Source organism: Diabrotica virgifera, chromosome 2, assembly GCF_917563875.1.
Source record: "Diabrotica virgifera virgifera chromosome 2, PGI_DIABVI_V3a".
In the NCBI taxonomy this organism is placed as follows: domain Eukaryota; kingdom Metazoa; phylum Arthropoda; class Insecta; order Coleoptera; family Chrysomelidae; genus Diabrotica; species Diabrotica virgifera.
The window spans coordinates 21,016,387-21,029,155 of NC_065444.1; the positions used below are offsets into that span (position 1 = coordinate 21,016,387).

Here is a 12,769-nt window from a genome sequence, read left to right on the forward strand (position 1 = left end):
TTGATCACGTGGATAGATTTTATATCCAGAACTACTTGAAAAAATAACCAACTTTTTTTACGAAAATGTCAAAATTGGCATGTTAAACATAATTTCATTTATATATGCAAATTTTAGTGGAATATAATGACCCAAAGATGAACCCTGAAGAAATAGGTAAATCATTTATTACTTAATTTTGTTTTATTTACATATATCTAATATTTTTAGATGAAACTGGAGAGACAGCTGAAGATGCGGAAGGTGGAGCTGAAGAACAACCAAGATTTCGGTAGGTTATATAAGATACATAAACTGAATAAAATATTAAACATAAAATGTCTGGCCAATTTAAGTAAATTTAACGGGACCAAAAAGGCGATCAAATTTTTGGTTTATTTTGGTCCTAATTTAGTAAATTACAAATGACTATGAAAATTATCTGTGCTTTATATTTTTTAATTGAACATAAAGTGTTACATAAATACGTAGTGTACAGATAATAACAGTAATATAATATAATATAATATAATATAAAAAACAGACATACAGAAATATAAATATAATATACACTCCTGGCCAAAAAAAATGAGACACCTTAAAAATGGGTCATTTTTGATGTCTCGAATCTACTAAACCTGTTGTCCGATTTTAGTGATTTTTTTAATACGTTATAGCCTTATTCTCTAAGAATATGGGTGTAGTAATAGTGTTGCTGAACATGTAAATGTCATTGTATACCGGGTGTAACAATAATACTGTGTTTTTTCCTGAAAGTTCGTAACACACTGTGGAATATTCTAGCATTTAAAAAATATTGAAATTAAAACTCAATTGTAGCCTTTTCTGCTTTTTGACTCATTCACTTATGTTGGATAATAAAAAAGCTAGGTACTTTGACAACTAGCCATGTTCTTCATCAATACAGGGTGTTTCTAAATAAGTGAGACAAACTTTAAGGGTTAATTCTGCATGAAAAAATAATGACAGTTTGCTTTATAAACATATGTCCGCAAATGCTTCGTTTCCGAGATACGGGATGTTGAATATTTTCTTACAAACTGATGATTTATTTATTGCTCTAAAACCGGTTGAGATATGCAAATTTAAGAGGTAGTTATTTCACATCTTTTGACATACAACTAAAAATTTTATATTCGCCATTGGCGTGCATACAGGTAATATGACCCGTATGCACGCCAATGATGAATATAAAATACATAATTGTACGTCAAAAAATGCGCAATGACTGCCTCTTAAAACCCACCAAATTTTATTTGCATATCTCAACAGGTTTTACAGCAATAAATAAATCGTCAGAAAATCGTGTAAGAAAAAATTGAACACCCGGTATCTCGGAAACGAATCATTTGCAGACATATGTTTATAAATCAAACGGTCATTATTTTTTCATGCAGAATTACCCCTTAAAGTTTGTCGCACTTATTTAGAAACACCCTATATTGATGAAGAACATGGCTACTTGTCAAAGTGCCTAAGTTTTTCATTATCCAACATAAGTGAATGAGTCAAAAATTAGAATGTTAAGAGAGGCTAGGGCTACAACTGAGTTTTAATTTCAATATTTTTTAAATGCTAGAATATTCCACAGGGTGTTACGAACTTTCAGGAAAAAACACAGTATTATTGTTACACCCGGTATACAATCTGTTCAGCAACACTATTACTACATCCATATTCTTAGAGAATAAGGCTATAACATATTAAAAAAATCACTAAAATCGGACAACAGGTTTAGGAGATTCGAGACATCAAAAATGACCCATTTTTAAGGTGTCCCGGTTTTTTGACCAGAAGTGTAAAATATATTTACATAAATAGACATTTGGTTGTTTATGTATTACGTATTTGGTTATTAATGTGTTTGGTTATTAATAAGATATACTATTTCTGCTTTATTGTAATCACATTATGTACCTAAGCCATAATAGTCCAGGGCTCATCTGTTTTGAGATGGACGTTGAGAGGTGACTCAAATTTTTTTGCAGATATTGCTTTAAAATAACTTAAATAATAATATTTGAGTTATCCTCCCACTCAAAATGGTCCGGAACATTGTTTAAATAATCAAAATGTCAAAATATGAAGGAAAAATTCGATTTTTTTATTGGTTTTTTGAATATAACTTTAAAACTTTTCATTTCTGAGAAAAGTTGTACTGACATAAAAGTTGCATAATTAAATTTACTATAATATAGGATTGGTTAAAAATTTAAAAAATAGTCACCCTTGTTGCAAAATAGCAATACTTGCGAAAAAAACCATACAAAAACAAGTATTCGCATTTTACGTTTTTCAACCATTTATGCTACACTTAGGACCTTCATATTTTACCCAGAAAAACTTTATGATATAGTAAAACAACACTGTAAATTTCATTAAGATCGGTTTAATAGATTTTGCAAAATAAATTTTGAAATCCACCTTTCGCAAAAAAATTCATTTTTTAAAAATGTTGCAGGACTGAAAATAAAGCAGATAGTAAGTTGAATTTTTTTTGCTTATAGAAGTGTACTGTACCTTTCATTTTCAATTTGCAAAATTAAAATCCAATAATTACCACGGCGTCAGGAAATTTTTTAAATAAACATTAATTTTTGGTGCTGCGTGCAGGACAGCGGTGTTCGATTCACACAAGTTGATTTCCATCAAAATTTCTTCTAATCTTCATTTAATATATTATTTTCTTACTCTATATTTTGTTGTATTTTAATATTTTAATTCCACAAAAATCAAACTAATTTTATTATTGTTTGTGAAATATTGTTTAAACAATTGCATATGTTTAAAAATAATAAACTTTTATTCTCTAAGTTAAAATATATGAACAAAGAAAGTTTTTGCTAAAAAAGTGTTATTTCAAAGGATAGAATATGTGTTTTTATTTTGCAATAAACAAATTTATTTATTTATATCGAAATGTAATAAAAATTAAAACGTATCAATCATTATCAAAGGTCATTGAACTGCCCAATCAGAGCAAACTATCCGCGGTCCTGCGCGTAGCACCAATAATTAATGTTTATTTAAAAAAATTCCTGACGCCGTGGCAGTTAATCGATTTTAATTTTGCAAATTGCAAATAAAAGGTACAGTACACTTCTATAAGCAAAAAAAAATTCAACTTGCTGTCTGCTTTATTTTCAGTCCTGTAAAAATTAAAAAAAACGAATTTTTTTTGCGAATGCTGGATTGCAAAATTTATTTTGCAAAATCTATTGAACCGATCTTAATGAAATTTACAGTACTGTTTTACTGTGTCATAAAGTTTTTCTGGGTGAAATATGAAGGTCCTAAGTGTAGCATAAATGGTTGAAAAACGTAAAATGCGAATACTTGTTTTTGTATAGTTTTTTCGCAATTATTGCTATTTTGCAACAAGGGTGATTATTTTTTAAATTTTTAACCGGTTCTATATTGTAGGAAATTTAATTATGCAACTTTTATGTTAGTACAACTTTTCTCGCAAATGAATACTTTTAAAGTTATAATCAAAAAACGAAGAAAAAAATCGAATTTTTCCTTCATTTTTTGACATTTTGATTATTTAAACAATGTTCCGGACCTTTTTGAGAGGGAGGATAACTCAAATATTATTATTTGAGTTATTTTCAAGCAATTTCTGCAAAAAAATTTGAGTCACCTCTCAACGTCCAAATGTACTAATATTTTTACAGATCCGCCCTGGTCTATAATAAATTTTAAGTTATTTTAGAAGGTCAACAGCTAAGGTCCCTATCAGGTACTTTTTTTACACTGCTAAAAACTAGACAAGCTCCAACGACCGAGTCTGATAAAAGTAAATCTATTACAGCAAAATATTAACCTAGCATCAAGGTAGTTGTATTCCTAAAAAACCGCAAATGAGCAATGGTAAGACAGAAGGAAAAATGGCCGCGAGCCTTCGGCTGCTTGATGTTCTCTGTGGTCTAAGATATCCATGTCTGTAGTAGCAGCCAAGCCAGATCAGGCGTAGATAGTATGAAGAATCACAAGAGTATACCAAGGCTACCAACGGCAAATTTAAATAGTTTCTTACAAAGCAAGCATTTTTCTATTTGATCAGATACTCATTTCTTCTTCTTCCTAGTCGGTAGCTTTTTTTCAAGCATCGTGTCTTCGTGAAATCTCTTGTAGTATAAGTTTCCATTTGTCTTAATCTTCCGCCATTTTTTTGATAGGTCTAGAGTGTTGCCTCCAAGCTTCGTCATAAGATGTGTATATCTGGTTAGCGGTCTTCCTTGACTTCTTTTCCCTTGTGCGATGCTCTCACTGTAAGTCTTTCAAAACATTTCGAAATGTGTTCCATTTGTTTTCGTTGAAACATTTCCAAACAAAAACAAAAAGGCAATTAATTATAAGCGATATACCAGCAAGTTAGCTACATTTATTGCAATATTTTAAAATTCTGAAAAACTAAAATATCTAACATCTGGTTCGAAAATAAAACTCTCTGACCCTAATAACATATATGTGAACAAGTACCGAAATCACTGTCTTTTAGGATGTTAGTTAATTTTGTAGGAAGTTTCTCATGAAGTTGAAAAAATAAATAATCAATGAAATATCGAACTCCAGAAATAAATGTAGATTGAATTTAAGCTGCAGACCGCATTCCTGACATCCTGTACTGCTATAGACCAGGGCACATCTGTAAAAATATTAGTACATTTGGATGTTGAGAGGTGACTCATATTTTTTTGCAGAAATTGCTTGAAAATAACTCATATAATAATATTTGAGTTATCCTCCCACTCAAAAAGGTCCGGAACATTGTTTAAATAATCAAAATGTCCAAAAATGAAGGAAAAATTCGATTTTTTTCTTGGTTTTTTAATTATAACTTTAAAAGTATTCATTTCAGAGAAAAGTTGTACCGACATAAAAGTTGCATAATTAAATTTCGTACAGTATAGGATTAACTGAAAATTTTAAAAATTGTAATCCTTGTTGCAAAATAGCAATAATTTCGAAAAAACCATAAAAAAACAAGTATTCGCATTTTACGTTTTTAAACAATTTATGCTACACTTAGGACCATCATATTTCACCCAGAAAAACTTTATGATATGATAAAATAATATTGTATATTTCATTAAGATCGGTTCAATAGATTTTGCAAAATAAATTTTGCAATCCAGCTTTCGCAAAAAAAATTAATGTTTTCAAAATGTTGCAGCACTAAAAATAAAGCAGACAGCAAGTTGAATTTTTTTTGCATATAAAAGAATACTTTACCTTTCATTTGCAATTTGCAAAATTAAAATCTGTTAACTACCACGGCGTCAGGAATTTTTTTAAATAAACGGTAATTTTTGGTGCTACGCTCAGGACAGTGGATACGTTCACTCTGATTGGGCATTCCAATGACCTTTGATAATCATTGATAAATTTTAATTTTTAGTACATTTCGAAATAAATGAATAAGTTTGTTTATTGCAAAATAAATCCACATTCTCTGTCCTTTGAAAGAACATTTTTTTTTAGAAAAAACTTTCTTTGTTCATATATTTTAACTAAGAAAATAAAAGTGTATTATTTTTAAACATATGCAATTGTTTAACCAATTGTTCACAAACAATAATCAAATTAGTTTGATTTTTGTGGAATTAAAATATGAACATACAACAAAATATAGATTAAGAAAATAATATATTAGATAAAGATTGGAAGAAATTTTGGTGGAAATCAACGTGTGTGAATCGAACACCGCTGTCCTGCGCGTGGCACAAAAATTAATGTTTATTTAAAAAAATTCCTGACGCCGTGGTAGTTAATCGATTTTAATTATGCAAATTGTAAATAAAAGGTACAGTATTTTTATATTCGTTAAAAATTTTTTAACTTGCTATCTACTTTATTTCAATTCTGCAACATTCTGAAAAAAAAATTTTTTTTGCGAAAGCTGGATTGCAAAATTTATTTTGCAAAATCTGTTGAACCGATCTTAACTAAATTTACAGTATTGTTTTACCATATCTCAAAGTTTTTCTGGGTGAAATACGAAGGTCCTAAGTGTAGCAGAAATGGTTGAAAAACGTAAAATGCGAATACTTGTTTTTTTATGTTTTTTTCGAAATTATTGTTATTTTGCCTCAAGGGTAACAATTTTAAAAATTTTTAACTAATCTTATATTGAAGGAAATTTAATTACGCAACTTTTATTTTAGTGCAACTTTTCTCGGAAGTGAATACTTTAAAAGCTATAATCAAAAAACGAAGAAAAAAATCGAATTCTTCCTTCATTTTTTGACATTTTGATTATTTAAACAATGTTCCGGACCTTTTTGAGTGGGAGGATAACTCAATTATTATTATATGGGTTAATTCCAAGCAATTTCTGCAAAAAAATTAGCAACATACTCGCACGGTCAATAATTATGAAGGGTTTCGAATCCTTCTGAGTTTGTATAATCTTTATACATAAATAAATGTTGATTTGCTTTTACAGGATTCAGCGTGTTTTAATAAAACCAGGAAAATCTTTAGCCGTGCATGGAGACGAAAATTTAGCCACCAGACTTCCTCATATACCTGAAGATCCTAAAGCGTATACACCAATGCCTTACGTCTTCAGGTAAGCAAAGTAATTCTAATATAATTTTTTTTATAATAATTTTTTTAAGTGGTAAGAGCGCCTGCTTTTGGATCGAAAAAATCCGAAAGGTTGTGGGTTCGAATCTCACCAGGGTCAGCAATTTTTCATTTCTGTATCTCTGTATCTGTAGAGTAGGGAGTGTGAGTCAAGTCCCACAGCACTTAGGCCACAATTGACCCATTGTACATCCTCCCAGGGGGTTGTCGTCCTTAGTTCATTATCCATCCTGCCATTTCCAGGAAGGTGGACAAATCACCTGGTGACATCTCCCCTATATCGGCAGGTGTAGGCCAAGGCTCGCCGAACGCATACTCTCGTATTGACGATAACTCCGGACATTCACATAGGACATGCTCGACAGTTTCGTCATCTCGTTCACACCTCCTGCATAGAGATGTGTCTACTAGCCCCAGTGTGTGGAGGTGTTTTCTTAGTTGACAATGGCCAGTTAAAAAACCAACGGTCAAGCGTAGGTTTTTCCTGGTCATTCTCAAGTACTTTTCTGATGCTGACTTCCCAAGGTTCCTTAGTGTTACCCTGGCAGGTCTACATCCTGGCCCTTCTTCCCATCTTCTTACGGTTTGCGTGTGGGAGTGACATTTGACAGTTTCCGCGATTGTTGTAGTCGACAAGCCAAAAAGATCACAAGGTCCTAAGAGTCTTAGGCCTGCTGCCCTTCTAGCCAGCTGGTCAGCAATGCGGTTGCCTTTATTTCTGTTGTGTCCTTTAACCCACCTCAGGATGATGTTGTTACCATCCGAAGCTTGGGCTAGTGATTCATGACACTCCATTACTAGCCCTGATATGACGCGTGGTCTGTTCAGGGTTAGTAGCGCTTGTCTGCTGTCTGTGCAGATTATTACAGTTTTGCCGGCTATACCTTTCCCGATTATCTCTTTTGCAGCTATGGAGATACCAGCCAGTTCAGTCTGAACTACGCTGGCATTTTTGCCCATACCCCATTTTATACTAAGGTTCAATGATCTGGAGTATATTCCACATCCTGAGCCTTCTTTCGTTTTGGAGCCATCGGTGTAGATGCAATATGCATTTGCCACGTTTGACTCCCTATGTTGACTTGTTTCGATTTTGTAGGGTTTGTCGAAGACAAACGTAGGTTTAATTGAGTCGCATCCATGGCCCGCATGCAGCTGGGGCAGTGCCTCCAGCTCACCCCGCCAGAAACGACATCTCAATTGTCCCATTCCTACATCAAGGTTTGCACCCGCTGAGCGGGATTATTATAAATTAATAAATGAATATAGTTTCTGTCCTTGTGGGATCGGTACTCACCGGAGGGACCGCAGACGTTCGGAAACAATTAGCGTCTCTTTGCAAAGACAATGACGTCGACTTTGCAAAGTAACAAGACACTTACTCAACACACACACACTACACATGACACTAGGTACCTAACTGTTCAAAATTACCGTACCTACCATGCCAATGGCCATTAGTTGTCGAGGCATCAGCTAAATAAAAAAAAATAATAATAATTTTTTTCCGATATCAATAATTTACTTCTATTACAATATATTATAAAACAAAAAATTAATAACTCCGTTTCAATTGCCCGGTTTGTTACGTCGACTACATCTTGTGGTAGGGGAGCCCATGCGGGGATTTTTGCAGTTACTCGAGCGCGTCAGATTATCATATGGGGAGAAACCTGGTATCTTGCAGATGTACCTCTACCATATATTGGCTCTTAACACAGGGGAGTTCGTTAAGGGGGGCCCGAAAAAAAATCTATCCTTAAAAAAACTCGAAATTGTCAGATTAAGATAAGGTACGTTAAGTACACGCAAAAGAGTGTAGGTATATTTAAAAAATCTGACAATTTGAGCCGGGCGTAAGGAAATGGGTTAGTCCCAAAGTTTCACAAGAAAAAAGCGAATATTTCGCGAAATGAATGACAGATCGAAAAACTAAAAAATATGTGCTCAATATTTTTTAAAAATCTATCGAATGACATCAAACACGACTTCCCACAAAGAGGGGTGGGGGGTAAATTTAATATTTTAAATACGAATCCCGCGATATTTCGTGAAATGAACATCAGATCGAAAAACTGTAAAATATACTTATTTAATATTTTTAGAAAATCTATCGAATGGCACCAAACACGACCCCCCACGGAGGTGGAGTGGGGGGTTACTTTAAAATCTTAAATAGGAGCCCCATTTTATATTGCATATTTGGATTCCTTATGAAAAATAAGTAACTTTTATTCGAAACATTTTTTCGAATTATGCATAGATGGCGTTTTAATCGGAAAAAAACGATTATTGGAAATGGAAAATTAAATTAAAAAATGGCAAGCGCCCACTAAAATGGAAAACTTTACTTACCTTTTTTTGGTTTTAGGACCTACTCTTCACAACCCAATAGGTCCCCATAACGCTCGAGTGACTGCACATTTAGCATACTTTGCTCCCCTACCATTGTGGTTTTTTACTGATATTATCAGTAAATAGATAGATATTATTATCTCTTTATTTCCTGACAATTGTATATTACTAACACCAAGTAAATCTATATTTAGTCTATCTTTCTCTTAGATAATATTTTGCAGTTTTCCAGACTAAGACATAACTACTTCTTACATTCCAGTTAGCTGTTTTTATCTGAGTTGGTTGAGTATTTCTTTTGTTTTTATGTGCATGGATTTTGCGTGTTGACGACCGATGAGATGAAGCTTATTCCAATGGTTATCCTCATCATCTCTTGTCGATTTTGTTCTCCGATTACCATAAATAATTCGATAATTCGAATTCAATATCGACGCATACCATCTTTTCGTAGATTTTAAATCGGCCTATGATAGTGTCCTAAGAAATAAATTGTATGAAGCCATGGTTGAACTTCACATCCCTGATAAACTGATAAGATTGGTTAAGGCTACAATGCGTAAAGTCGTTTGCAAAGTCGAAATACAGGGCGAACAATCACAGGCGTTTGAAACGAATGTTGGGCTGCGAGAGGGAGATGCGCTGGCGTGTCTCCTCTTCAACATAGCTCTGGAAAAGACGGTCAGAGATGCTCGAATAGACAACAGAGGAAATAATTTTAATAAATCATCCCAAATTTTGGCATATGCAGATGACGTGGACCTAGTTGCCCGCACAATACGCAAACTAGAAGAAATGTATACCACCTTCTCAAATTCCTCAAAAAAGATGGGCCTGAAAGTAAACGAGGAGAAAACTAAGATGATGGCATCAACACCCAACAATAGAGCCAGAAACATCGGTCACCAATTCACTGTTGATAACTCTACTTTTGAAGTGGTGGACAAATTCACATACTTATGCTCCCTGATCACCAAGGAGAACGTCATGACTGAAGAAATCAAACGAAAGATAATCCTAGTGAACAAATGCTATTTTGGACTGAGTAGACATATGAGAAGCAGAAACTTAAGCCAAAAAACAAAAATAACCATATACAAAACCCTTATATAACCAGTATTGACATATGGATCGGAGACATGGACCATCTCCAAGGCAGACGAAATCCTTCTGCTTATATTTGAACGAAGGATCCTTAGAGGAATATTCGGTGGCATCTGTGAAAATGGTATTTGGAGGAGAAGGTACAACTACGAGGTATACCACAGATATAAACATATATTTGGTGGTAAAGACGTAGTATCTCTTATAAGAATAGGAAGACTAAGATGGGCAGGACATCTAGCAATATCACAGCATAACAACCCTCCTAGAATAATCCTTATGTCACAACCTGTGGGAAGAAGAAATAGGGGTAGGCCAAAACTTAGATGGAAGGATGGTGTAGATGAGGATGGGAGAAAAATAGGCGCAGCAAACTGGCAACGGTTGGCAATGGATAGGACTGACTGGCGTAATAGACTTGTGAAGGTCGAGGCTCTTTCATAGGGCTGTAGCACCATTGATGATGATTACCATAAATAATACTGTGTCTAGTATAACTAATCTAATCCTGACCAATATAATTTGTACTCTTTAGGCATTGCTATACCAATAAGCTATCTTCTATTATAGTATCTTAGTTTGTAGTAGTTGATCGTTAAGTTAGATTATTTTATTGGTGTAATAAGGTTATTAATTTCATTTGATTAATAGGGTACCCACAACTTCAATCCCAACAAAAATAGTTAATTTATTAGCCCGAAGTCCTCCCTTTCATCTGCTGTTGGACCATACAATTGCCGTCATATGGCTACTTTTTGGACAGGGAGAATATGACAGTCCCTTAGGTAAGTTCGAATATATATAGCATGTAAAAAAAGTAGGTTATAAATTAAACCACAAATTCTGGGGCCAAAATATGTATTTAAAGTTTCAGAAATTAGTGATTTCTTTCATTTCTTTCATTTTCCTTAATATGACAGCTATTCTATTCTTAGAAAATTCTGTATATTGGTCGTTCCACTCGAAAAAAAAACGTTTTCATGATATTCTTACCCACTAATAATAGCAAAGCTATTACATTTTTTATTAAAATTTAAACACGATTTTAGCAACGCGTGTATGTCGAGTAAATGATAACATATAAGTAGCTATTAATGTAGTTACTATGGAAATTGTATCAAAACAATGTACTCTTGAACATATTATCTGCAAATATTTGTAAATATTGTTTTGAATTAAATTAAACAAAAAAAAAACAAAAATTAGTTATCTGTTTATTTAAATGATTTTTAATCTTATTATATAGTGAGATAGAGTGATAGACAGAGAGAGAGAGAGAGAGAGAGAGAGAGAGAGAGAGAGAGAGAGAGAGAGAGAGAGAGGGGCACAACATTCAGCAACTTTTTTGTGATTAAGTAGGGGAAGGCGGGGCGGAATGGGGTACTAAGTTGAAATTGATTTTTAAAAATAAGTTAGGGTTAATTATTTAAGCTGCATATCATTATATAAACTCATTATAATGTTGTTAACATTATATTACAATATTATTTTTTTATAGCAACAAGAACAGTAAGTTTGTTACTAAAATATTAAACAATGTCAATTGCCCCGTTCTGCTCCTGCACCGGGGCACAACGGGGTAGTCATTACAAGATTAGTGAAATTAATAAAAAAATAACTTAATAATTGTAATTATTAAGTCCAATTATTAAGTACCGTTGAAAAGTCATTTTATGTTAAGTTATGTTAAGCTAAGTTCATCACTGCCACTTTATTAAAGCCCATAACTCTGGCGTCAGATGTTGACTCAGGTTCCCGAAGTGATAAAGTAGGATTTCTCTTTAAAAATCCATTGACCCAATCTTGGCCGGCGACTTCACTCGTAAATATGTGGGCTAAGCCATTTCTTAAAGTTAACTGATAAGCTAAGGTACGCAAATCTATCATCGTTAGACCAAATAATCGATACTTCATAATTTTCAAATAGCTCATGAGCTCATATTCTTGCCTTTCGGTAAAAACAGCTTAAAATTTCCCTGCTGTTTTGTCAATATGGTACTACGGATTTTTACTTTTCTCTGCAGGATATCTCCAGGTACTTTGGAGAACATTAAATGGCTTTGGAGCTTTCAAATAACCTCCTGGAACAGATATAACCGCTTCAGCAGCATTATTCTTACTTTTAGTAGACCATGGCTGTCTATTCGTCTTCCTTTTGTATACTAGAACCATCTGAAATAGAAGAAAAATAGTTAAATATAGAGATCCTGTTTAATAAAAATAGTGTGGGCGGCACGGCATACTTCCCCATTCCGCCCCAAGTAGACTTCCCCATTCCGCCCCAAGCACATGATTTATTTCATCAAGCTATGGTCACTCGAAAACGATTGGTAAGAAAACGTTTGCCTAGACCAGCGATACTCAAAGTGTGTTCCGCGGAACCCTAGGGTTCCGCGATACCCCTGTAGGGGTTCCGCGAGAATTTAGAAAAAAAATCAAAACACCTCTCTCTGATCGACTTTTCTGACGCGGCATACCACGATTCACGAGGCGTAGTCGAACCACAGGTCGAACTTAGTTGCCTCATACAATTTTACTAGCCTGTCACCGCCGATACACGACTTGTGTGACCAAAGAATACCCCAACCAACTTGGTTGGTTGGGGTATTCTTTGGTGTGACTTAGTCCTTATTCAGTAGTCAGTCGACAATTAGGGTTCGGAGCGACCTGCTAGAAAAAAAGTGTTTATTTTTCTACTGCTGTATTCTGATTGTAT

General features: G+C 33.8%; 1 protein-coding gene across 1 annotated transcript in view; it reads left to right on the top strand.

Moving 5' to 3' along the window:
- Positions 1 to 12,769, top strand: part of LOC114326483 (uncharacterized) — a 32,038-nt gene continuing 19,269 nt past the window's right edge. The window contains exons 1-4 of the mRNA XM_028274878.2: positions 1 to 156; positions 211 to 271; positions 6,452 to 6,577; positions 10,705 to 10,838. Coding sequence (XP_028130679.1) covers positions 105 to 156; positions 211 to 271; positions 6,452 to 6,577; positions 10,705 to 10,838 — 373 coding nt within the window. The 5' untranslated portion in view covers positions 1 to 104. The remainder of the gene's footprint in view (positions 157 to 210; positions 272 to 6,451; positions 6,578 to 10,704; positions 10,839 to 12,769) is intronic.